Source organism: Alexandromys fortis, unplaced genomic scaffold (genome assembly GCF_014885135.2).
Source record: "Alexandromys fortis isolate MF-2015 unplaced genomic scaffold, M_Fortis_MF-2015_v1.1 scaffold_6, whole genome shotgun sequence".
In the NCBI taxonomy this organism is placed as follows: domain Eukaryota; kingdom Metazoa; phylum Chordata; class Mammalia; order Rodentia; family Cricetidae; genus Alexandromys; species Alexandromys fortis.
Window position 1 is genome coordinate 8,145,843 of NW_026067902.1, and position 26,265 is coordinate 8,172,107.

Here is a 26,265-nt window from a genome sequence, read left to right on the forward strand (position 1 = left end):
CGTCATCATCTCCAAGATTTAATCTTTCTCTTTTTAAATTTTGTTTTGAGACAGAGCCTCAATCTCTGCATTCTTGACTGGTCTGGTACCCATTATGTAAACCAGGCTGGCCTTGAACTCACAGAGATCTACCTATTTCTGCCTCTAGATTCCTGATTTAGTCTACTAGAAGTTGCTCTTGTAGAAAGCGTTTTTGCATCACTGTCATCTGAAGTAATCATGGGTCAGAAGATAATGTCTTAAGACAAAAGCTATGCCTTAAAAAGCCTCTTGCAGCATTTAGTCCCAGCACTTGGCGGGATCTCTGTGAGTTCAAGGCCAGCCTGGTCTGCACAGGGAGTTCCGGGACGGGCTCCAAAGCTACAGAAAAACCCTGTCTGGAAAAACAACAACAACAACAAAGCCTCTTGCATCTAGTCTTTTAAGACTTTAAACACCTCTCTGTTGAAAAGTAGTTGAGTATTCATGTAATTATTTATCTTCATAACACATTAAACACTCCACACTACTAACATGGGATACAGAGACATGGGACAGAAGAGGTTGCCTCAGGTGAGGTGTTAGATTTTTGTCACTAATGATTCATGCCTGCCTGAGTTGTTATTATCTGAACACATTTACCTTTTACATTGTTAAATAGAACCTAATTTTCAAATCCAAAACTAACTTTAAAAATTCTGTATAAGGCCGGGCGGTGGTGGCGCAGGCCTTTAATCCCAGCAGAGGCAGGCGGATCTTTGGGAGTTCAAGGCCAGCCTGGTCTACAAGAGCTAGTTCTGGGACAGGCACCAAAGCTACAGAGAAACCCTGTCTCAAAAAAAAACAAAACAAAAAAAAAATCTGTATAAGCCAAGTTTAGTAGCAAATACTTGTAATCTTCGCACTTGCGAAGTAGAGCCAACATGATCAAGAGTTTAAAGTCAACTAAGCTACATAGCAAGACCCTCTATCAAAAAACAACATTAAAAATATTCCATGAAACTCTGCATGGTAGCGCATGCCTTTAAACCCAGCACTGGAGAGGCAGAGGTAGGTGGATCTCTGTGAGTTTGAGGCCAGCATGGTTTACATATTTAGAGTTAGAAAACATGGAATTAACGGGTAAGCGTATTTGTGTGGGGTTGGGTTTTTGTTGTTTTGAGACAGGATCTTACTCTGTATCTAAGGCTAGCCTTAACTCTTGCTTCTCTTGTCTCAGCCTTCTAAGTGCAGGGTAGTTAGTTACAGGTATGAGCCACCTAGCTGTAGTTTCTGATAATCTGACATGTGATTTTTACATTTATCGTGGCAAGTCTTTCCTGGCTGGACATGATTCTCATGCCTGTAATTATGGCACTTTGAAGGCTAAGGCCAACTTCAGCTCCATAGTGAGTTCCAGGCTCACCTGGGATAAAGTAATACTTTGTCTCAAAAAATTTTTTTTAAAAGAAGAATCAGGTGGTTCACACATACTCGGGATGATGAAGCAAGTCAGTTCTGAGTTCAAAGTTATCCTGACCCTGTCTCAAAGACAAGGTAGAGGGTATGGTAAAACTTGGAGGGGCAAGGGTTTGAAACAACTTCTGCATAGCTTAGGATTCTAATCATGGATAGATAAATGCAAAATTAAAACTCAAGTGCCCCCTCCCCACTTTCAGTACTAGGCTAGACAAGCATTCTGTCATTAAGCTATAGTCTGGCCCCAATATACCTGAGCAACAAATAATGATCATATTGAATTTTAGCCCATAGAGCATAGATGAAAATAAATTGTGTAAATTAAGGGGTTTTGCTTTTGTTTTCAGACAGGGTCTTACTTTGCAGCCTTGACTAGCCTGAAGTTTGCTGTATAGATCAGACTGACTGCAAGTTCAGAAATCTGCCTACCTTTGCCTCCCAAGTGCTGGTATTAAAATTGGGTGCTGCCATAATTGTCTGCCTTCACTTTTACATGTGAATTCCAATTAAATATACAAAGAATTAGGACCACTGGGCAAGGAAGGTGGATGCTAATACTGGAAAGAAGCTTTGTGAAAAATAAGATACAGACATGATTTTAACTTATGTCCCCAAGATTGTGTCACAAAGGGTACGGTAGTGATTTTTATGGCTGACAATACCTGACCCGACCAATTTTAGTTAAGTGTCAAAGGTTTGAACAGCTAATAAGATGGCATGATAGCAGGGGCACCGGAGACTTTAGGTGTAAAATGTGATCCCAAGTATTTCTAAGGAAAGGGCATGAGTGAAAAACCTGTGGAATTCCAATAGGGCCTGTTGTTAATAGTTGGCCAATGTCCTGTTGGTATTATGCCATGTAATTTTCTAGTTATGGTAACTATACTATGGTTCTATAACTTTAAGCGTTGGGAAATAAGAAGAAAAGTATATGTGAGCTGAGCATAGTGGTTCAGGATCCTAAGGCAGGAAGTTTTAAGTTCAAAGCCTGTCTGACTACATAGTAATACTCTGTCTCAAATCAAAAATATAAAAATATAAAAAAAGGACTCTGCACCTTTTGTGTTTTAGAATAAAAAGGTTTTTTATGTGCATGTACCTACATGAATTTATGTGCACCATATGTGTGCAGATGCCTGTGGACACCAAATAGTGTTGGAACTGAAATTATAATCAGTGTGAGCCATCTGATGTCTGTCTCTTTAGGCATGTCCATTGGAGGCCTCTCCCTAGCTTCTGGTGACAACCAAGCCATCCTTATTTCCTTGGCTTGTGGATGCTGTTTAGCCTCTGCTCCGCAATCACTTGGTCACCTGGCCCCTTTCCTGCCTCTGCCCATTGACTAAGGATACCAGTCACACCAGATTCAGGATTCGGAGTTTTTGAGGGATACCATTGGAACCAGTATGCAAGGACAGGAAGATGGAACACTGGGGCAAGGTGCAAAGTCTCTGAGAAAATCCATATGTTGCATATGCAGTTATATGCAGATACCAGACATGTAACTACTGCATTTATGGAGAAAGGAGGATCTTGATAAATGTTAGAAAGTCAGTAAATCCAGTATAGGGATAAAAAAGAATCTAGAACCCTAACTCACAACACATAAACTAGGTTCAGGTGGATCTCAGCCCTAAATAGAGTAGGTAAAATAGTACATTGCTTTTTTTTTTTTATTTAGAATGTGGGATATTGTCTTGAGCCAAGAATGACCTTGAACTTTTGAGCCTTCTACCACTTTGCTGGGTTGTCTTCAGACATTGACTTCAGGAGAATTAACTTCTTAATCTTTGGCAGACATTTCTGTAACTAGACACAAAAAAAAATCTCAGGGACTATAGTTTGGAAGAAACTAAACACAAAGGAGGGTACACCAAGCAATGCATGTATGAATCTAAAAACAGACACAGCTAATCTACATTGATCCGTGATAAAAGCCCAAGTCGGGCAAGTTTTAAGGGTGGACACTAATTGGGAGGGACAATTTCAGAAGCTTTGGGAATCTCGGGAATAACCTATATCTTGATGCGGATGATAATTATTCCAGCAGATGCATTTTTTTTTAAATTTCTGAATTGTGTACTTAGTTTTTGCACTTGATTGTCTTAAATTTTTTAATTAAGAATTAGACAAATTAACTTAAATAAGGAGACTTTCCTTAACACACAAAATTGTTATCTTCATTGAATATCTGCTATCTTGAGACTCTTGTTTTGTTGAGATTTTACTAGAACTTACAGTGGGTGCTATCCCGTGGTTCACTGGGTACTTTCTCCAAAATCTCAATATCACACTGCTCATTGTGTCTTTTAGGCTAAGACATCAAGCACACAAAGAATTTTATGCCTACAAGCAGGTGAGAAATTTAATTATAATTAGCTTTTATTGTGTATTTCAGTAAACTTTGAGACTATGAGTCTATAGTTTAAACTGAGATTCACTTAATATGGGTTCATCTTAGCTTTTCATTTGTCAGTTTGCAATACAGAATAGATCAATTTGATTTTCTCATGATCTTTTATTAGTATTATTTGAAGCTATAAAATTTAAATTATGAACAAAATGACAGAGTTTCAGCCAATATTTGCTTAAGTAAATGCTGCCATCTGTAACCCTTCAAATTACCTTCAATAGAGTGCACATCCCTCTGAGTGGATCTTTCTCCTTCATGAAGAATACATCAGAAGCTCAGAGACCAGATGTTCTGTGTTCTCTTCCTCCAGAACCCATGTTTTTATAATCTCAGCTTGCTTTTGTTGGTAGTGGCAGGTTTTGTTGTTTTGAAATAGAATCTTACTGTGTGCCTAAGTTTGACCTGGAACGTATTTTGTAGTCCAGGCTGGCCTTGAACTTGAAGCAATCCCTGTAGTGGCTTAGCCTTGCTGGCATTGATGTCATATTTTAGGGTTATGCATTCTTCTGTTTGATTTTTGTGGAAGTCTTAAAAATGATCTCATTGAAGTGAACTCATTTGTACACCATTCATGACTACCCTGTGTTTCTCTCCAGCAACATGTGGAGAGAACTTCTAAAATTAACTTTACATTTTAATCTTTTATGAATTACTAATTCTCATCAGCCAGTGCTGTTTTACTGAATTGTGGTTATTCCTTCCACCAATTTCATCACACTCCAGATGAGTACGTGTTAATGTCTTTCCCCAAGATTTGCTCTACCCCGAAAAATATTCAGAAGTAGGGCTGAAGATGTAGCTCAGTTAAAAGAGGTTTGCTGAGCATGCAGAAGGTTCCGAGTCCACCCCTCAGCACCACCTAAACTGGATTACACACTTGCAATTCCAGCCATTCAGGAAGTGGAGCCAAGGTTCACCATCATTATTAGCTACACAGTGAGCTCAGGAATAGCTCGAGCTACAGGAGACCATTTCTTTAAAAAATAAAAAAGTGCTTTTCAGAATACAGTATTATTATGATGATGATGATTGTTTCGAGACAGGGTTTCTCTGTAGCTTTGGAGCCTGTCCTGGAACTAGCTCTTGTAGACCAGGCTGCCCTTGAACTCACAGAGATCCGCCCGCCTCTGCCTCCCTACTGCCTGGCTCAGAGTACTTTAAAGAATGTTGTTAATCCCAGCACCCGGGAAGAGGCAGACAGCTCTCCATGAGTTTATGGCTAGCATGTGAATCCCAGGCTAGCACTGTCATATATATGGTTAGAATGTAATTGTTTGAGGCAAATGAGCTATACACATATATGCATACATGTGTGTGTTTCTTACCTGTCCATGTAGTATACACATATAAGCATTTGTCAGCAGAATTGAGAATTCTTCAATCACTTCTGTGGATGTGGCAGTGGGGAATTGAAACCTGAACCCAGTACACGCTAGGCAAATACCGTAACCACTAAGTACACATTTATGTGGCTGGTGAGATGGTGCTGTGGGTAAAAGTACATGCCTATATATTTACGTGGGCATAAGAGCATTTTTTTTATCTTACAGGTTATATTAAAAGAAAAAGTTAAAGAACTGAATTTACATGAGGTAAGTTGCTTTTAAGTATTTTAATCTTTCCTTGAGCGATTTTCTAGTACAAATGGTGTGCTTAAATACCTTCATTTTCAGAAGCTGAAAAAGATAGGCACCTCCCTCCTTCCCTCTCCCTGCAGTGACAATACCATAAGGCACATCATGTATTATCACTTACTCTTCTTGCCACTGTGACAAAACACCTGGCAGCACTTAAAGAGCGTTTATTTTTTATTTATTTGGTTTTTTGAGACAGGGTTTCTCTGTGGCTTTGGAGACTGTCCTGGGTCTAGCTCTTGTAGACCAGGCTAGCCTCGAACTCAGAGATCCACCTGCCTCTGCCTCCCAAGTGCTAGGATTAAGGGCGTGAGCCACAAGAGCATTTATTGTGGCTCACAGTTTGAGTATTCATTCAGCATGGTGAAGAGCTGGCAGCGAGCAAGGCTTGAGTGATTGTAGGTGCATGATGAACACTGATGCTCATCAGGCTTTCCTGCCCCTCCTCTCTTTATATTCAGTGTGGATACCCAGTCCATACTTAAGGTGTGTCTTCCTCCTCAGTCAGACCTCTCTGTAAACACCTAATATGTCCTAGGTGACTTCTAAAGGCCAGTCAGGTTGATGATGAGGCTTAACCCTTACACGAAGTCTTAAGATTTTTCAGGGGTTGTTTTTGAGATCGGTTCTTATTTGTAGCCCAGGTTGTCCTTGAATTGACAACAATCCTGCTTTAGCTTCCTAAGGGCTTGTAGGCACAACTCAACATGCCCACTTTAAGGACTGCATTTAATATTATTCCACATGTTGACTTTAACTACAAATGCCCAGGATGTGCAGCCTGATCCTCTCACTAGGAGCCTTAGGGAAGCCATAAGTCCTGTTGCTTAGCAGCTGAGCTTCAGGAACCCACACGTTTTGTGGTAGACACTGGCCTCACTTGTGACTTTGCCTTCCAGCTCTGTGCTGTGTGTTTAGAAGACTTTAAGCCTCGAGATGAACTGGGGATTTGCCCGTGTAAGCATGCCTTCCACAGAAAGTGAGTATTGTTATGGAATTATTTAATGTGATCTAATTTACTGTGGGCTGTGGGGCATTGCCAGCCAAGCTTGATGGCTTCATAATTGTCTGTAATGCAGAAAACTCACAGCACTCCACAGGGTGGGGCACACGCATGTGTACGTGACGTTAGGAGGAACCAGGGAAATGGAACGTGACCAACACTGCAGGCTTGGGCAGAGGCCCAGCCCACCCTACACCTCTATAAACAGTTCTTTAGCTGGAACTTTCCAACAACCGCTCCATCTCTTGAAGCTGTATTTTAATCAAAACCAGTTATTTTGTCACAATAAATAGTATGGATATATATGATGTTGTTGTAATGACACCTTCTACAGACACATACATAATTCCTTCTGGAAACTTTGGTTTGCTTTCCCTCATTAGCCTACTTAATAGAAAGTCACATGTGACCCAGAGTATGTGTTGGTTGTGGTACTTCTACGTTACCTTGTAGGAGACAAAAAGCTCTGGCATGTCAGAGGGTGATGTGGACGCTAGGGCTGAGTCCACCCCAGACTCCTTGCTTACTCTAAGTCTGGAGCTGATGTCTTCCACCTGGCTGTCTTGTTTGCAGGTGCCTTGTTAAGTGGCTGGAAGTCCGGAAAGTGTGTCCCCTATGCAACATGCCGGTGCTGCAGCTGGCCCAGTTGCACAGTAAACAGGACCGTGGTCCCCCTCAAGAGCCCCTCCCTGGGGCAGAGAACATTGTATAGCTCACTGAAAGGATCAGACTTGCTGGATACATCAGTGTGGAGCCAGGAGGAATTACAGCAGACTTTGTTTGGGCTGTTCGCTGCCTGGGGCATCCACTGTCACTTCCTTTGCCTCATGAAGAACTCTTGAGCCAGGCAAGCTGAGACCCTAGGCATCTGGATCTTGTGACAACCAAAGCACTCTGACATCACCCTAGGCCAAGAGGAGTAGATGAGCCTGCAGGTTTGGTTTCATAAATTTCCTGAGCATCTCTTGCTGTCTCCCAGGCACCTCCACATCAACCAGAAGGGAAGATAACACAGGTGTTAGAACTGAGAATGGGACTTTAATGCCACACCCACCTGTGGACCTGTAAGCAGCTGTGCAGACCTCACCTGTCTCTGCCCTCTTGGCATCCTGAGTCGTGAAACCAGCTGTTCCATCAGCTGAAGCACAACTGACTGCCAGTGTGTGGTGAGGCAGCCCCTGCAAGTCTCTTCAGGTTCTATCCCTTTAATAAGGCCTCTGGGAACCTGAAGACTATGGAACAGCATCAGCAGAACTCCTCGCCACACACACCAGTTGACACTTGCTGTCAGATCTTCCAAGTTGAAGCCATTAGACACACTTGGAAAGGCCTGGTCAGGAGCCATTCTTGTTTTCTCTCCTAGTCAGTCATCAGTAAGAAGCAGCAGGAGCTTGACCCTGAACCTCAACTGTCTTATATAACCCAGGAGCCAGGGTACTACTGCTTAAGTACCCCACAAATGCAGTACGATTCCATTATAGCTGCTGGCCTCAGATCACTGGCTAAGGAGTCTCTCTCGGCCCCTCAGATGGCTCCAAAGAGGAGCTGAGCTCCTTCCGCACCAAGGCCAGTCCTTACCCACCTGGATGGCCAGGACGCTGACACTTTGCTTCTCTCTTATCCTTTCACTCCCCTCCTCTCTTCTGCTTCTTTTCTATGTAAGAAAAATGTTACTGCATTTTTAAATGTTTATCCCAAATAAGCTCCCTGTAATTCTAAAGCCAGTGAGCCACCTGGAGTTGTAAATAGTTTGAGGACGCTCCTGCATGGCTGACCTTCTGTTGGTGTGTACCTCAGTTACTTGGACTTGAGATCGCTAACTGAAGGTGTTTTTATAGAGAAATGCATGCTGCTCTTTGGCTTTTCCTGTCCAACTTTTCTAGAGATAACTGTCTCCAAGAGGCTTTGTGGACACTGTAAATTAGCCATGTAAAGCACAGAACATTCTTTTACAGCTTGCTCTCCCCTCCCTCGTCACAAGAGTGCCACTGTAATGCCTCAACTGCTCTGCCCTGCTGTCCCAGTTATGGAGGAAGTTTTTGTAGGAAGTACAGCTTGGTATGAAGAGGAATGGGGGGAGAGGGGCTTGCTACTATGTTCTTACCATCTACCCAATCTTAGAATGAGAGGGAACCTGCCTTTGCCTCCAGTAGCTGAGGTCAGATGGGTAAGAAAAGTCCTGTCTAACAAGTGCTAAGGAAGCCAAATGTGGTACACACACCTGTATAGTCCCAGCTGAGGCAGGCAGGGTCACAAATTTGAGACCAGCCATTTGGAAAATTACAAATCTGCTTGGTGAGGATTGGCTGTCCCCAGTGTGTGCTCTATTTATGGCAGGCCAGCTGGATTCCTATACAGAGCAAAAGGTATGAACCATTTCTGAGAGTCTTAGTCTGACTGGCCCCTAGAATTCATGCCTATGTTCCTCTTGCTCCTCTGTTATGTTTGAAGCACCAGTCAAATACCCAGATACTCGTTTACAGTGAAATGTTTTCAGTGACCAATGCCAGAAGTGGGCTTCTTCTGGCCTAGTTTTGTTATAGGTTAGCATTCACCATTTAATATTGCGTAACTGGACACAGTAAGGAAATGTCCCCTTAAAGATCACCAAATGGTCAGTACTGTAAATTATTATCATTCACAGCTTTTGTAGAACCTTCAACTGGAACCTTTTCTATTCCTGTCCTTACTAGTAAAAAGCCAGCCTCACCAAAGCTCTGTCCAGACAGGTTGAGTAGATGATATGCAGTGGATAGTCAGGCTTTGGAAGAGTACTGGGGTGCTCTGCTCTGTATCAGGACACCCATTCTGCTGGGCCTGAATGAGGTCCCCTAAACGTTTCTGTTAATGTGACTGCTTCCTAAGAGACATTCCTTGGGCTGGAAGCTGCAACTGTGCAAAGTATGCTTCTCATCTCCCCTTCTTGGCTCAGTGGGTGATCACCTCCTGCAGCAGCCCCCCCCCCACACACACACACCTCCCTGTCATTCTGGCCCCTGTTGTCACAGCAACTCAACATTTAACACTGATGTCTGGGTCCCCACCAGTGTTCCCTGTACATCTGCATTTGGCTGAGCCATACTCTGCTCAGGCCCAAACCTGCAGTGAGGTAATTTCCTAAGTTTCTGGTAATATTTATCTAGGGTTGAAGATTTTGGTCTACTCTCAGACTATTTGAAATCTTGTCAGGTGTCTTAAATAGCTAGAGGATTAGGTGCTACTTGTGGGCCATGGGTTAGAACAAAAATCAGCCTAGCTGGACTTCATGCCATGATCATTGTTGCCTGGGAGCCGACTGAATTCAGCTGGCATAGAAATGAACAAACCTGCCCTGATCAAACTTCTGCTTGCGTCACTCTAACATGTAAGCTGACATCTGTGTTTCTCTGCCAGGTGTAATTTAGTTTGGTCTATCCCTGACCATTAAGGTTCTTGTAGCATGTACTTACCTAGCCAGGAAGCAGAAGAGCCAGGTAGGGACAGGTGACCTCTGGGTGAGGTCTATACTGAGGAATACAGGGGACCTCCCACCATTGCCAAATACTGTTCTCGACACGACTTGACAAAAGATCTTTTCCTTGGCTCTGTTCCAAAACATGCTATCTCTGGTTTCTAACAGCCACTCCAAGCTGTGCTGAACACCTACAGCACGTATTTTCTGGGAATCGGAGATCTCTGCAGACGTGCTTACGCTAGTTTGAATTGTCTACTCACTGCTAATTTGCTTTGTGCTTTTCTTCAGGTCAGCCTCTCAGCATCCTTTCCTTAGCCACCACCCAGGAATTGTAGCAAGGTTCCTAGAAGACATCTGTCAAGTTGGTGGGCACAGGCATGGGGGACAGGAGCTGCTGATGGCACATACCTTCCTAGTGATAAACTCAAGAACTTCCTGGACTGTGTCTTCCCCTGGCTCTGCTACAGTCAATATTTGAGACAGGTTCTATGTTCTCCCAGTTGTCATCAAACTGTAGCCTCAAAATCAAAGATCAGCTTCCTCTGCACCTGCTGCAAGGCGGGGCACCATGCCTGAGCTCCACATGCAATCTTGACTTGGTTGCTCAGTCTTCCTTTGAGTCTTTAAATAGGCAATTCTTCACAAAATTCACATATCACAGTAGTTGTCTTCCTTATAAAAAGCACTTAATTCATTATTTGTTCCTTTTGTCTCCCAGGGCGGGGCAGGACACATGCACACACTTGCATGCACACGTTGAGACTTTATAGAGACAGCCATCCCAGAATGTCTACATGAAAGGAGCAGACGTGGAAGTTGTTTTTTCATATAGATTCCTTACAGATCCGTCTAATAAAACAGCAGAGCTGATTTCCCTACTCTCTCCAGGATGACAGTCTTCCCCCTAGCACTAAACAGTTTCTTCAGGTGCCTGACCAGCTGCCTTTCAAGTCACTTTGGTACAAGTTGGTCCTCAGGGCTAACAGTCATTACATCTAAGTGTCTACAAATGAGACACCACAGAAGCAAATGCTTCCTACAAAATGCCCCCCTCACCCAACTTTCTGATTAACAGAAATCACTCCTAAGTTCATTTTTGCCATCTCCTAAGGTAAAAATTAAAGCAGCCTCCTCTAGGCAACCATAAGGGAGAGCAGACATGTGCCTTGCTCTTCAGCATCCACCACCCAAAGTTCTTTCCCACTCACCCACCTGTTTCCCTGCCCAAGCACAGCCCAGTGAGTAAAGTGTCCCTGTGCTCACCCAAGATGAACTCATCCATCATGCGACCTATAGCCTGGCTAATTGCTTAAGAGCAGATGCTGATCTTCCAAAGGACCCAGGTTCAGTTCCCAACACCCACGTGGTGGCTCAGTTTCAATTCCTGGAGATCTCTTCTGGCATTTGAGACGCCAGGTATACACACACATACATTCAAGCAAACACTCATACACATAAAAGTCAATTTTTTAAAAAAATTACCAAAAATGGAAGCATCACAGTATCTAACTAAATCTTAGAGATGAGGACCTGAAATGCCAAATAAAAGCTTTTTAATAAAATTAACAGGACTTGGGTACACTAATTGAGTCAAACACTAGCCCGTTTTCAAGTTCAGCTTTAGAACTCAAATTGCTTCAAGATGCTTTTATTCTAGTTAGACTAAGCAAGTATCCACAAGAGTCTTAGTTCCTTTGTTCACACGGTCAGGGAGAACACCCTTGCTGTTTCAAAGGCACGATATAGCTAAGAACATGGACCCACCAGTGTTAAGGGACTTGCATGGTTGAAACCTCAGCACCACCTACTCCACTCCAGCCTGGCTGATGTGGAGAAGCAGGACATCTTCCTGGTGATGGCCTGGAACTGGTACCTCTGGGTCTCTTGACAAGTCATTGCCAGGAAAGTAGGGGAGTGGCACTTTAGTCTTGTAGTTTAGCCCTTTGGGGCTTATTTACTAGATATAACTCCCTCAAAAAGGTTTATGAAATGCTGAGCCTCAGGTTTCATAGACTGTTTGTACACTAAGAATTCTGCAGCAGAATATTTTTAAATATTGGTTTTTGTAAGCTATATTTTTGTATATTTAATTGCTATTTTAAAACTTTAATGCATTTTTTTGCTAATCACTTGTTAAAAAAATAAAACATGCATGTAATTGACCCAAACACATGTAAATAAAGGGCAGATTTTGAAATACTTTGTAATATGTACCTGAAACGGTGAGCATGAAACGGACAGACTGAACAACCTCTGACCTATCCTCCTTCAACATGGGGTAAGGTGGGGAAACCACACCAGGCCTCAGTGACAGCAAGAAGCCAGACCACACCATCCATTCCTATAGTGACTAGTCACTTGGGGGTGACTTGATGTACAGCTTTGTCCTTGGATAGCACACAACACTCCTACTACTTGCCCCGACCTTAACACTCAAAGTTCTATAAACATAGCTGCTTTCCTCTGCTAACACAAGGCAGTGAGCAGCTCTCTGCTGCCCAGCTCCAGCCCATGGCTTCACCATGGCAACCTTGCAACCAACCCTTCTATGCCTTCTATCAAGTACCTGTTGAGCACTTTGCTCTCTGACCCCCAGGACCTTTGACCTCAGGTTGTTTTCCCTACAGCCTGTTCCTTCACTACTCATCTCTACCTCATTCTCATGTTCTGGGGATTCACTGACACCTCACATTCCCGCCTATTCACATCTTCTACTTGGTCTCTTCTTCAAATGCCCTCATGCTCTGGGGATTATCAAAACCAGGTACTCTGAAATCAGCCCTCAGCACCTCCTGGCTCACCTGCATACATCCAGCCATTGGGGCTTCTCCCATCTTCCATCTCAGTTCAGGCTACTTTCTCTGTGCTTCATGACAAGCCCTCCTTTCTACCTGAGTGGGAGGAGTGAGATGGAACTTTTGGTCACCAAAGAAACTACCTGAACTGGACAGAGAAGACAAGATGGTTCCAACAGCCACTGGGTGCAGTTCACAGGTCAGGTGGCCATAAAATGTGAGGTGTACATTTCTGCAGATAGTGCTAGGACCACAGCTGCTAGGGAAGCAGGTTAGAACTGCGAAGATGAGGCCCTGAAAACAACTTTTACAATGGAGTTGTACTAGTGGTGCACACCTATAATCCCAGCACTTCAGATGTGGAAGCAACTAGATCAGCAGTTCAAAACCAGCCTCAGCTATACTACAAGTTTGAGGTTAGCCTGGACTACAGGAGACGCTGCCTCAAAAAATAAAAGAACCGGGGCTGGAGAGATGGCTCAGTGGTTAAGAGCACTGCCTGCTCTTCCAGAGGTCCTGAGTTCAATTCCCAGCAACCACATGGTGGTTCACAACCATCCGCATTGAGATCTGGTCCCCTCTTCTGGCCTGCAGGCAGAGCACTGAGAATACTGTATACATAATAAATAAATAAATCTTAAAAAAAAAAAAAAAAGAGCCCCACTACATAAAAAAAAAATAAATAAAATAAAAGAACCCTTCATGGAGTGACACTGGGCTGAACACAATGAGGAAAGAGAACAGACCAGTAATGGGAAGTGCAGAACAGTACCACTGCTGTGTGACCTTGAGGCTTGCTTTTCTGAGCTAGTTTCTTTTGGTTTTTTTAAGACAGGTTCTCTCTGTAGCTTTGGATCCTCCCCTGGAACTAGCTCTTGTAGACCAGGCTGGCCTTGAACTCACCACAGAGATCCTCTTGCCTCTGCCTCCCAAGTGCTGAGCTAGTTTAAGACAATAATTATGAATACAAAGCACTAACTGGTCACAACTGTCAAATAGCCAGGGTGCAGACAACACAGCTCAGGTGTTTAGTCAGCCAGCCCAGAGTAGTAGTTAAGTTCACAGGAGTCACTCAAGGAGGTGGTAGGGAAACGTAGAAGCCTGCTATGAACGGAAAAACTTCCTGGTACTAGTAGTAGATAGTCAGTTTTGAGGAGTCTTAGCCATCCCTGGAGCCCCATGTACTGTGCTGTATAAGGCCCCAGCCCAATGGCACCAGAAGTCCAATGGGCCAAAGCACCTGTTAAAAGGCAGCTGTCCCTCTGGGAACTGGGAACCATCAAGCAGGGTAGCCAGCCAGTCAAGTCCATCCCCTGAGTTACCATGGTCCGAACCAACAAGAGCCTTCTGTTGCCCAAAAGCTGGCATCAGAACCCATAGCTGAGAATGGCAGAAACATACTCCTAACCAGAGCCTGAGGTATCCATTCCAGCAGCAAGGCTACTGTGAACAGGCCCTTCCTTGCCTTCAGCTACAATCCAGACCTCTCTTAGTTTGTACAATATGAAAGCAGGGAAAGCTTCTTAAATTATTCTACATGGAAGAAAGGCCCAGTCCCTATCAAGAGTGGCTTGTGGCCTGTCCATCTCCCCACAAGAACCCCACATGCTGAAGAAGGCGAGTTATTCAATAAACTGTCCCTCCTCTGCACTCAGTATGAAAGGATAAGCACTCTTCCTGCCTATCTGCACTTCCCCCAATCACCTACCCAAAAGAATTCTACCAGAAGTCTTGTCTTTCCACATAGACCCAAGGGTTAAGAGTATAAAGAACAGGAAGTGCCCTTCTAAAATCCATGAGCATTGGGTGCAGAACAAAACCCACTTTGTAGAGCCTTAAATAAACCATTTTCAGTATGTTAACATAGAGGCTAAACATGAGCCAGAATGTGCACAGAAGACTATCTCCAAAGGCATCCTGATTTCACCAGGACAAACAGTCACCTGCTGCTGACAAGTACAGACAGCTCTCCACTGCATACATAGCAGCTGATATTGGGAGTTCAAAGCACCTTGGAGTTAATAGTGCTAATCTGAAGAACAGCAGCTTATTTTGTTGTTGTTGTGTTGTTTTGTTTTTCAGAAAGGGTTTCTCTAGTTTTGGAGCCTGTCCTGGAACTAGCTCTTGTAGACCAGGTTGGCCTTGAACTCACAAAGATCCTCCAGCCTCTACCTCCCAAGTGCTGGGATTAAAGGCATGTGCTACCACCTATAACAGCAGCTTATAAGCAGCAAATCTTCATACTGTCTACACAGGGAAAGAAAAAAATTCTTTACTGGTTGCTAGATTAGATAAAATTTTAAGAATTTATCTTGATGACTTAGAAAAATACATTTGTTTCTTGCTCTGATTTGGGTAGTACACGATCATAAAACGTCTCTTAAAAAGAAAAAAAAAAAGGTCCATAGATGCCCCTGTGGTAGGTTTCAGGAAGTCCTCCGAGTAGCAGTCAGGGTATCTTCAATAGCTCAAGGAGTGCACCAACGGCTCCAAAATAACCCTGAAAAAAATAATACACCACAAGTAAGATTTATTTTAAAATATGCATAGGGAGTGTGAGTATAGGTGCATAGAATCCAGGTGTCAGATTGCCTGGAGCTAGAGTTAGACAGTTGTGAGCCACCCAACATGGGTGCAAAGAACCAAATTTAGGTCCTCTGCAAGAGCAATGTGTGCTGTCAACCACTGGATTATCCCTCCAACCCCATGAGGTCATTTTTAACTCCTACAAGTATAATGTTAGATAAGGCTAGCATATTACTTTAACACCTGACCCATTTGTTTTCTGAGCACAGAGAGCACATGCAGTCAGGAAAAGCCCTAAAGAACTCTTTTTCAGAGAGGGGATGGCAGGATGCTGGAAATGCCCAACAAGAAGAGTGGACACTACAGCAGCTGAGGGAAGAAAGGCTCAGATCTGGCAAGGATTTTATTCTGTTTTTGTTTGTTTTTTGTTTTGTTTTGTCAACTTGAAACAAGCTAGAATCATCTGGGAAGAGGAACTTCAATTGAGAAAATGCGTCACTTCTAGTTAGGCTAGCCTGTAGGCAAATCTATTTGGCATTTTCTTGATTAGTGATTGGTATGGGAGGGCCCAACTCAGTGTGGGCAATGCTGTCCTGGGGTAGGCAGTCTTGGGCTCCATAGAAAGTAGGCTAAGCAAGCCATGAAAAGCAAGCCTTGTAAGCAGTTTTTCTCCATGGCCTCTGCATCAGCTCCTGCCTCAAAGTCTCCACCCAGTTTGAGTTTCTGCCTTAGCCTTCCTCAATGGACTGTTACCAGGGATATGTAAGCCAAATAAACCTCTCCTTCCCAAGCTGCTTTTGGTTATAGTGTTTATCACAGCAATAAAACCCTAACAAAGACAGATGGTGGCTTTCCTATCCTGGAGCAAAGGCCTGGACACTTCCAACAGCCAAAGACTGATGCTGAGAGGCTTAATCACAGAGGACAAGAGCCTGACTGGTCTGAACGAAGGGGGAAGTGGAAAGGGTCCAAACCTATTGGTACCTGTTCAGAGGGGAAAACCTGGCCTACAGAGTTCCAGACCAGCCAGGCTACAGAGTGACACCCAGTTTAAAAAATAGAAATTAAAAAAAGATACATGCCTTACTATCTCCAACAGTAAGGAGTGGGCTCAAACAGGAACCTGAAACCAACCAAAAACCAAAGGACAAAAAAATATTGAGACTAAACCCTCACCAACAGAAGGAGACAGCAGCAGGAATCAGAAGAATCATACAAAGGACAGACTATATCCGTCTCCAAGCAGGAGGTTAGCAATTAAAGTACTGTAAGAACAAACAACTGAACTGGGCTGTGGCTCAGTTGCAGACCATCAGGCCAGAACATAAAGTCAGGGTTAAATCCCCAGAGCCACCCAAAACAACAATAAAATTGAAAGGAAACAGAAAAATCTTCAAGTTCAGGTGGTGGATTCTAAAGAACACACTAAATATTATATCTAAAAAGGTCCCTGTCTATTTCTCAGTTTTTGTTTGTTTATTTTTGTTTCTCAAGACAGGGTTTCTCTGTGGTTTTGGAGTCTGTCCTGGAACTAGCTCTTGTAGACCAGGCTGGCCTCGAACTCAGAGATCACCCTGCCTCTGCTAGGATTAAAGGTGTATGCCACCACCACTGCCCAGCTAACAATTTCTTTCTAATATAAAACAAAATAAAATAGGTCACGTGTAAACTAGCAGGTAAAGGCACTTGTCATCAAGTCTGTCAACCTAGAACCAACATGGTAAAAAGGAGAACTGAGATACTCTTTGACTTCAACATAGCATGAGCCTGCCCAATGAACACATGTGCATAAGCATGCATATAGACAGACAGAAAGACACACACACACACACACACACAGACTGTAAAGTACTAATAAAAAAAAATAAAACTAGACCAAGCTTGATGTCGCACGCCTTTAATCCCAACACTCAGGAGGCAGGAGAATCTCTGAGTTCAAGGCCGCCCTGGTCTACAAAGCAAGTTCCAGGACAGACAGGGATACAATAAGAAACCCTGTCTCAGAAAATAAATAAGTAAAAGTTAGATGACTTAAGCTTTAATCTTTCTGATGAAAGGATGTGTGTACTTTGGATTTTAATTATGAACTATGCAATTGTTAAAAGAACTTTTATCAAGTCATAAAACAATTATGCACATATTAAAATCTCATTAATGTTTGTGGTAACATTATCATCTAAGCTCCAATAACATATGAACTAAAACAACTACCCACCCACCAAGGGGAAGAAAGAGAAACACCCATCCATGGCTCCTGTCCAATTGTTCCCAAACCGGGAAGAAGAGGGAGAACTCTTAAGACAGGAGTTCCTGTTGAGCAATCCCAACTCCTCTCCACTTTTGCTTCTAGCTGTCTGCGTATTCTATTCTCAGTATAGTGTGGCTCCAGTGTGGAATGCCTTTATTACCATCCATTCATTTCTAGAACATACATATGTAAATGACATTTCACATTAAAAAGCAGAACAGATGGCTTGTTTAGAGACATACAGGGCAATGTTCATCAGTATTACCTTCCTTTGGGCCTAATGGTATAGCTGAGTGACAGAACCCTTGCCCACCTAGTAAAAAGTCCTGGGTTTAATCTGATACCAAAAAAAAAAAAAAAATCCCCCTTTAAAACCACTTAGTTAAACTCACAAGCATGGTAGCTCATGCCTATAATCCCAGCACTGGGAAGCAGAGGTTAGGGAGACTGTAAAAGTTCAAACCAGCCTGATGTATACAGCAAGTTCCTGGACATCCACTACATAGGAAAGACCTGTTTTAAACAACAACAAAAAAAAAATGCTTAAACTAAACTAAATGAACATATACCTCGTTACATTTGGTAAAAAAACAGTTTTCAGAAACAACAAGTCCAAGGCCACTGCAGTCAGAACAGGACCACTGCAGCCCAGGTCAGTCCCTTACCTCGTGCTCCGAAAACAGTGCTTTCAGCTGCCCCTTGGACCAGTAATCCAGAGCATACGCCAGAAGTCGCATGGCGATTGTGTTGACTCTCAGGAAATTGCCGACAAATACAACCTGGTTAATGTTCTGAGCACAGAAAAGTGGCAGTGAGTTCACACTCTGATTTTTGTTTTCTCATAAAGCTACACCCATAGAGTTTTTTCAGAGCAACTTGACTGGATCAAATTCAATCCAAATGGTTCATATCTAGTAAGATTTGATATTCAGACAATTATGGGCTCACCCAAACTTGACCCATGAAAAGATTATGAAAGAGAGTGTGTTAAATGTGATTAACAAGGAAAACTTAACAGTAAGCTTTTTTTTAAAAAAAAAAAAAAAGTAGAACCCCCGATGATTGATTTTGTCAATCTGATTAGATTAAGACATTAGGGCAGTAGTGAGGCACAACTTCAGGCTTGTGAAGGCACTTACAGAAGGGGAGGGGGAGCACTCTGAGGGAAAAGTCATCTAAGCACCAGCGTTCCCTCTCCCCTCAGGCCTAGTCCACCCACTGTGATCAGGAGCCTCACATTCACACTGCCACAGTACAAGCATTTCCTACAGCCATTCCTTCCCCACCATGAATTCAAGTAAAACTTTCTTCCCCTAAGTTGCTCTTGCCAGGAATTTGGTTATAGCAATAGGAAAAGAAATACAGAGGGCCGGGGAGATAGATAAGGTGCTTATTTTGCAAGCATGAGGGAGAACCTGAGTCAAATCCCAGCACTTGAAAAAAGCCAGACTGTCAGCACCAGGAGTCCAGGACAGGTGAGAATTTACTTCAAGACAAGAAGATATAAAAAAATAAAGGAAAACATGCAGAGTTGTGCTTTGGCCTCCATAGACATGAGCAAGGGTATGTACATCTGCACAGTCACATGTATAAGAAGAGAGAGACGGAGGCACAGAGAGGAGAAAAGAAGAAAAAAACGAAGAGAAAGGAGGGAGGGAGAGGAGAAAGGAGGGGGGCAGAGAAAAAAAAGGAGGGATATCTTTCTTAAGAAAACAGAAAAGCAACACAGAAAACTGGCACCAATAGGCCAGTGAAATAGTATGCTATAGTAAAAAATGCTTACCTCAAAGCCTAATGACATGGGTTCAATTCCCAGAATCCATACAAAGGTAGGACAGATCCAATGCCACAAGTTGCACTCTAACATCCACAAGCATGCCTTGATACATGGGCACTCCACCCCATATAAACAATAATAATTACATTTTTAAAGAAACTGGTACCAAGAAATGAGGCCATTATTGTGACAGCACCGACTGTGGTACAAAGGCCTTCTGGACCGCAGGAGGGATGTAAAGAGGCTTGGGATCTGAAGACGTGAAGACTTCACATCAAGAGATGTGAAAAATGGGCAATTTGAAAGAAAGGAGCATGAATCCAGGTAAATGATTCTAACTGTTAGAGACTATTGCCATTACAGAGAAACCAGGGGTAGTGCTCCAAGACAACAGAAAGATACCCTGAGGTTAAGACCCCCACAAAAGTGCAAACTTATTTGAAAAACTTGCATTTAAAAGAAGACTGAACAAGTAACGACATCTTGCTCTAAAAGGGCTGCAGACACTCAGAGACCTGTCACTATTAAAAATGAGGCACGGCCGGGCAGTGGTGGCGCACGCCTGAAATCCCAGCACTCGGGAGGCAGAGGCAGGTGGATCTCTGTGAGTTCGAGGCCAGCCTGGTCTACAACAGCTAGTTCCAGGACAGGAACCAAAAGCTATAGAGAAACCCTGTCTCAAAAATCAAAAAATAAATAAATAAATAAAATAAATAAAAATAAAAATGAGGCACAGCTATATCTGGAGTTGAAGGCAGGAGGCAGCAGTGATTCTACAAGGTACTGCAGTGCAGGCATCACAAACTCAGAGCTGGGCTGGTAAAATGGTAAGGACACTTGCCTGATAAGTTGAGTTTGATTCAACATGTTGGAAGGATAGAATCAATTCCCAAAATCTATCCTCTGATTTAACACAACCTCTGACATGCAAGCACAAACACACACCCACTAAATAAATAAATAAATATTTGTTAAAAGATCCAAGAGCCATGGAGTCTCTGAAGTTTGCACCACGGTTCCAAAAAGCTAATGGGACCAAGTAACATGGGATGGGGTTGAATTCCCTACAAGGAGGCTCCCAGAGGTGACTATGTGAAACAGAGAAGTCCTTAAGTTGCAATGTAGACTCTACAATACTGAAGATGCCAGGAGCATGGGGTATTTGCCAAGGAAAACTGGAGACTCCATGTAAAGTCAGCTCAAGAGAAAAACTACAACTGCCACCAACAACAGCTGGAAGAGAACTATGAAAGCCTGTCCAAGCCTAAATGATGTCATCATGAGCCCCGAGTGATGGTCATGGAGCTGTGAAGGTTGACGTTTATCCTATTATTCTGTTACACAGTTCCTCCCTTACAGGATGGAAACGTTTACTCTGCCTCATCATACTGTAAGTTATACTCTACATCTTGATTCGTATAGAATCTCACCATTATGAGATTATGGTAAGTCTCAGAACCAACTTTGTTTTGCTTTGTTTCCTAAGACAGATTCTCACTACACAGCCTCAGCTGGCCTGGAAATCACACTAGACCAGCCTGCCTTGAAATTCAGAGATCTGCCTACCTCTGCTACCTGAATGCTGGGTTTCAAGGTATGGTTCTCCATGCCCAGCTTCAAAACCAAACTGCCTTACTAAAGTAAATAATGTCGTACTCATGCAAACAACTCCAAATTAAGTGCAGTGGGCCATAAACAACAATTAAAAAAAAAAAAGACATGAGGTAGGTAGGGGGTTGGGGAGGAAAAGGGAGGAGTTCGGAGGAAGACAAGGTGAAATGTTAGATTTAAGTGAGGTGTTTAGGTGACAAGCTGACAGGTAATAAGCTGAGATGGGCAATAATAATTGTCAGCATAGCTGGAGTAGGAAGCTTCAGTGAGGCACACCTTTAGCCACGTCTAGGAGGGCATTTCCAGAGGGGTGATTAGAAAAGACTCGTCTACACCATCCTACAGACTGAAATGTCCGCTGTTTCCTGGCATATCCAGATGTAAATGAGCAGCTGCACTCTACAAGTTCCTCCTTCCCTACCACGACAGACTGTGGGCCAACACAAATAAACTTTGCTCCTAAGTTACTGTTGTCAGGTATTTGGTCAAGGCAGAGAAGGTAACTAACTAAAAAGAGGGCTTGGCACAAAGAAGCAAATTATATGCAAGGTAGTGGCAGCTAAAAACAATTCAGCTTCAGCTATGAACTAAGGGAAGCAGAATCTTAGGGCAGTTTATAATAAAGTCTACCTGAAATTCCACCCCCAAATTCAGTAGTCCAATCATCAATGCTAAGGATGCTCAAAATGGGTACAACCCTGTGCAAAACTGTTCAGCAATCTCTATCAGGATCCATAAGTACAAAACTGTTCAGCAATCTCTATCAGGATCCATAAGTACAAAACTGTTCAGCAATCTCTATCAGGATCCATAAGTACAAAACTGTTCAGCAATCTCTATCAGGATCCATAAGTACAATCATAATGTAGGATGATCACAACGGTCACTCCCAAGTCAGCCCTGTGTCATGAATAAAAGAGCCAAAGAACAAGTTCATACTTCAAAATACTTACCTCAGTCACCACTTTCAAGAAACCAAATGCCCAGCTCTATTTGAATAATGACAAAATAAGAACCTGATCAAATATATAGCTATGAACTAGGGACCCACGTAGTCAGTAGAGTGTCTGCCATGCAAGTGTGAGGTGCTGCGTTGAATTCCCCAGAATCCACCTAAGAAAGCAGGGGCAGTGGCAAGTTTATAATCCCAGCACTTGCGAGGCAGAGAGTCAGATCCCAGGGACTCACTGGCCAGCAACCCTAACCTAATCAAGTTCCACTCAGTGAGAGACCTTGTCTCAAAAATTAAGGAGACCCAGGCATGATGGAGCACACCTTTAATCTCAGCACTAGGGAGACAGAGACAGCCAGATCTCTAAGAGTTTGAGACCAGCTGATCTTGATAGCCAGTTTGAAAAAAAAAAAAAAATCAAAAAAAAAAAAAGATGGGGGCTGGAGAGATGGCTCAGAGGTTAAGAGCATTGCCTGCTCTTCCAAAGGTCCTGAGTTCAATTCCCAGCAACCACATGGTGGCTCACAACCATCTGTAATGAGGTCTGGTGCCCTCTTCTGGCCTGCAGGCATACACACAGACAGAATATTGTATACATAATAAATAAATAATAAAATAAATATTAAAAAAAAAGATGGACAGAACCAGAGAATACCTTAGGCTGTCATCTGACCTTCACAATTGCACACAAACATGCACTCACACACACACACACACACACAAGTCAGCCACAACTACACAAGCACACACATGCACTTACACACACACACAATTCAGCCACAAACCATATATTTCAGGTTAAAAATATAATGTATGCACATCAATTAAAAAAATTTTTAAATACTTAAGCACAGGTAAGAGAACATGCGATAAAGGGTAAAATAATGTTACTCAAATGAAGTACTTTTTAAAATCTGGTATATAGTTTCTTCTAAACTAAAATTAAGCAAATCCTTTGGGCCTTGAAATCTCTTTTTAAGGTACATGTCTATATTATTTAAAGAATAATTTTAAACCAAAGTGTGTAAATAGGGACAAGCCATAAAGCTGTACCAACTGGATCCTAGATCTCTTGTCCCTGAGGGCAGCCCATTCTTGGTTCTTTCATAGCCCTGTACAATGCTGCTTGACCTGAATGCTACAAGGCAGCACTGTAAAGAAGCTGAAAGCACGAAGACAGCTCTGCTGAGGTGGAGGGGACCAAGGCGGGCTTCCTCTGACCGCTCAGTCTTCGCCCAGCTTCAGTGGCTTCCTGCGAATTCCTTTCCACACCTCAACAGCACCCAAAAACACAGCATCCAGATTCAGCATTGTTACCCATCATTCACCCCACTCCCCAGTTAATTCTGGCTTCCTTTCTGACCCCCTTCTACTTTCTCCTCAAAAGAATTCATTCACCTCCAACAGCAGCAATGTTTATCTTCAGGAAGAGAAAAGGTGTGTGTATGGGGAGGAGGTGTCAATGAAGATGAATCTGTTCCTCAAGAATAAAGTTCATATTTAAAGTCTACCCCCATGTAACTACATTTGGGCACTACCGTAAGAAGATAGACACGGTGTAAGGCCAAGGTGGGACCCATTTAGGAAAGTCATCATTTCCCCTTAGAGAAAAGAACAATCTCATGCCCTTACTTCGTTAAGGGCACACATTCTTGCTATGGAGCCAATGTTGTTGGTGATAGTGATCAAAGTTGCTCTGGCGAGGTCCTCCTTACTGGCAGCTTCTCTCTTCTCCTTGCTCATCATGTTTCCAAAACTGAGGTAGAGGAAAAAAAATATCATTGGTGAAACAAAGGCAATACAGTCCAAGAGAACTTCAAAGTTACTTTACTATGATAAAATGACTTTACAATAAGCATTTCCATTTTTTATTACAGAATGATAGAAGTATCTACTGAAGAGAGCTCAGCTTCAAACAAAAGTTCACAAAGCACTCTAAATGAGAAGGTAACTTGCCCTGTCTTCTACTAAAATTCAACTTTGGTACCAGATAGTTCCCTATCCAAGTAGCATCCTACAGACCCACTGGGAGGCAACACTGCCTGATCTGCCACCAGGGCTCCAGGAAGACATCTCTTACCAGCAGGGCATCCCTATGTGCAACTGTTCCACTCAGATGGTCACAGTAATATCTATTATAGAAAACTCATTTTATCAGCATAGAGTACAAAACAGCTGAACTCCACAGTGAGCTACTAAAGTACATGGTTGCTCTAGAAGTTAAATAAAAGACTTCCAAATTTATTGATCAGCAAAAGTGCTGCATTAGTAATTATGACCCAAATCCAAGAATAAGAATAAGGAAGTAATCAAGACCAGTGATCAAATGCTGCAAACAAAACAGAATCTACAGCATTACTCAGCAAATACCTGCACATGAATGCCTTTTCTATTATTAAAAATCAAGTGTTCTGCTGTGCATGGTAACTCGCACCTTTAATACCAGCACTTAGAAAGCAGAGGCAAATAGATCTCTAAAGAGTCCAAGGCCAGTCAGGGTTACATAGTGAGACCTTATTACCTCAAAAACAACACACATGTACTTTAACACACACACAAAAAAAATTACAACCCCAAGGGGGCTAGAAAATGGCTCAGTGGTAGGAGCACTGGCTGCTCTTCCAGAGAACCCCTTCAATTCCTAGAACCCACATGTCAGTTATAACCATGTATAGGTCAATAATTTCAATCCCAGGGAATCTGATGCCCTCTTCTGGCCTCTGCGGGTACCTGGCACACCCATGGTGTACAGACGTACCTTAGGCAAAATATTCACACACATAAAAGTAATTTTTTTAAAAAAATTACAACAAACAAAATAAAATTTAGACAACCCCCAAGCTGAGCAGGGTAGTACAGGCCAGCATCTCAGCACCTGAAAGATGAAGGGAGACCTGGGCTACACAGTGAAATCCTGTCTCAAAAACAGAGGAAGAGTGAGCAAAGACTTCCATTTTTGATAGAATTGCAGAGAACTAAATAGAAATATACTTAACAAAAGAAATATAATGCTCGTGTACTAAAATCTTTTGCAGTTAAAAGACAAAACCATGTAAGTAAATGGAAAGAAGCCCATCTTCCTAAACCAAAGACTTGACAGTGTTAAGTTGGTAATATTCAGGTCTACAGAGATAGTGGCTAAGAGCACTTGCTTACAAAGACCCAGGTTAGATTCCAAGCACCCATACAGAGGTTCAACGGCTCACATTTCCAGACTGATATCCTCTTCTGACCTCCATGGCCATCAAACAGATACTGGGTTCACATATATACATCCAAGGGAAACACACATAAAATTTAAACATAATAATTAAAAATAAAAGTTGGCAATACTCCTCGATCCGCTGGTCAATAGATTCAACACAGTCCCTATCAAAATCCCAGCTGTCTTCTTTTATAGATACTGCCAAGTTCATCTTATAGTTCATACAGAAAGTCAAGAAATTCAAAATAATCTTGGAAAGGAAGAACAAGTTAGAGGGCTGTATCCTGTATGTTTACTACTTCCCCCTTAGTACCAGACTGTAGTAAACAAGGGAATGCCATACTGCTCTAAAGACAAATATACAGAACAGAAGAAAATTAAGAATCCAGAAATAAAACCAAACATCTAGAGTCAACTAATATGACAAAGAGCTCCAAAGAATAGGGAAAGAACACTTCAGAGATGAAGTGAAAAACACCATGCAAAAGGGACTATGGAGCTCTATTAATGTACCATACTGAAAAGCTAACATAGACTGGGTCTTAGACATAAATGTCAAAGCCCAAACTATAAAACTCTTAGAAGTTAATCTTCACATCTTGGATGGGGAAAATGTCACTAAAAGCACAAGAGATAAACACATAAATAAGAGCCTTTACCAAAATTGCAAGCTTCTGGTGGGGTTTGATAGCACTTACCTACAACCCCAGCAATCAAGGGGCAAAGGTAGAAGGAGAAACAAAAACCTGAGGCCAGCAAGAACCACACGATGAAATCCAGTCTCAAAAAGCCCAAATAGGCTACAGGTGTGGTCTCGATTGCTTGCCTAGCACAGATGGGACCTACACAGGATTTCTAGCACTAAATAATCTGGATGTCAGTACTCAGTACTCAGAGACACAAAGTCAGAACATAACAAGGTCAAGGCCAGTCTGAGATACAGGAGACCTTGCCCCCACCACCTACCCCCCAAATTAGAAATTTATGTACTGTAAATACCATCAAGGAAGTGAAAAGAAAAAAGGGGGCGGGGAGTATATCAATTATGTGTATCATGCATATATAATATATACATTATATATATAAAAGAAGTTTTAGCTACAACACATAAAGACTTCTTTAAGCTTGGCCAAGCAGTAATAGCAAGGCAGAGAGGCAAGCAGGTCTCTGTGAGTCTGAGGTCAGCCCTGGGGCCGGGGAGGGGGGGGGG

General features: G+C 42.6%; 2 protein-coding genes across 4 annotated transcripts in view; one reads left to right on the top strand and one right to left on the bottom strand.

Moving 5' to 3' along the window:
• Nucleotides 1-15,137, top strand: part of Rnf24 (ring finger protein 24) — a 51,733-nt gene extending 36,596 nt beyond the window's left edge. For both annotated transcript variants that reach the window (XM_050133569.1, XM_050133565.1), the window contains 4 exons: nt 3,751-3,793; nt 5,401-5,442; nt 6,384-6,463; nt 7,061-15,137. In XM_050133569.1, the coding sequence (XP_049989526.1) occupies nt 3,751-3,793; nt 5,401-5,442; nt 6,384-6,463; nt 7,061-7,199 (304 nt within the window). In that variant the 3' untranslated portion in view covers nt 7,200-15,137. The remainder of the gene's footprint in view (nt 1-3,750; nt 3,794-5,400; nt 5,443-6,383; nt 6,464-7,060) is intronic.
• Pank2 (pantothenate kinase 2) overlaps nt 15,020-26,265 on the bottom strand; it is a 31,579-nt gene continuing 20,333 nt past the window's right edge. For both annotated transcript variants that reach the window (XM_050133548.1, XM_050133554.1), the window contains exons 5-7: nt 23,483-23,606; nt 18,176-18,301; nt 15,020-15,236 (exon numbers count right to left, since the gene is read on the bottom strand). In XM_050133548.1, coding sequence (XP_049989505.1) covers nt 15,186-15,236; nt 18,176-18,301; nt 23,483-23,606 — 301 coding nt within the window. In that variant the 3' untranslated portion in view covers nt 15,020-15,185. The remainder of the gene's footprint in view (nt 15,237-18,175; nt 18,302-23,482; nt 23,607-26,265) is intronic.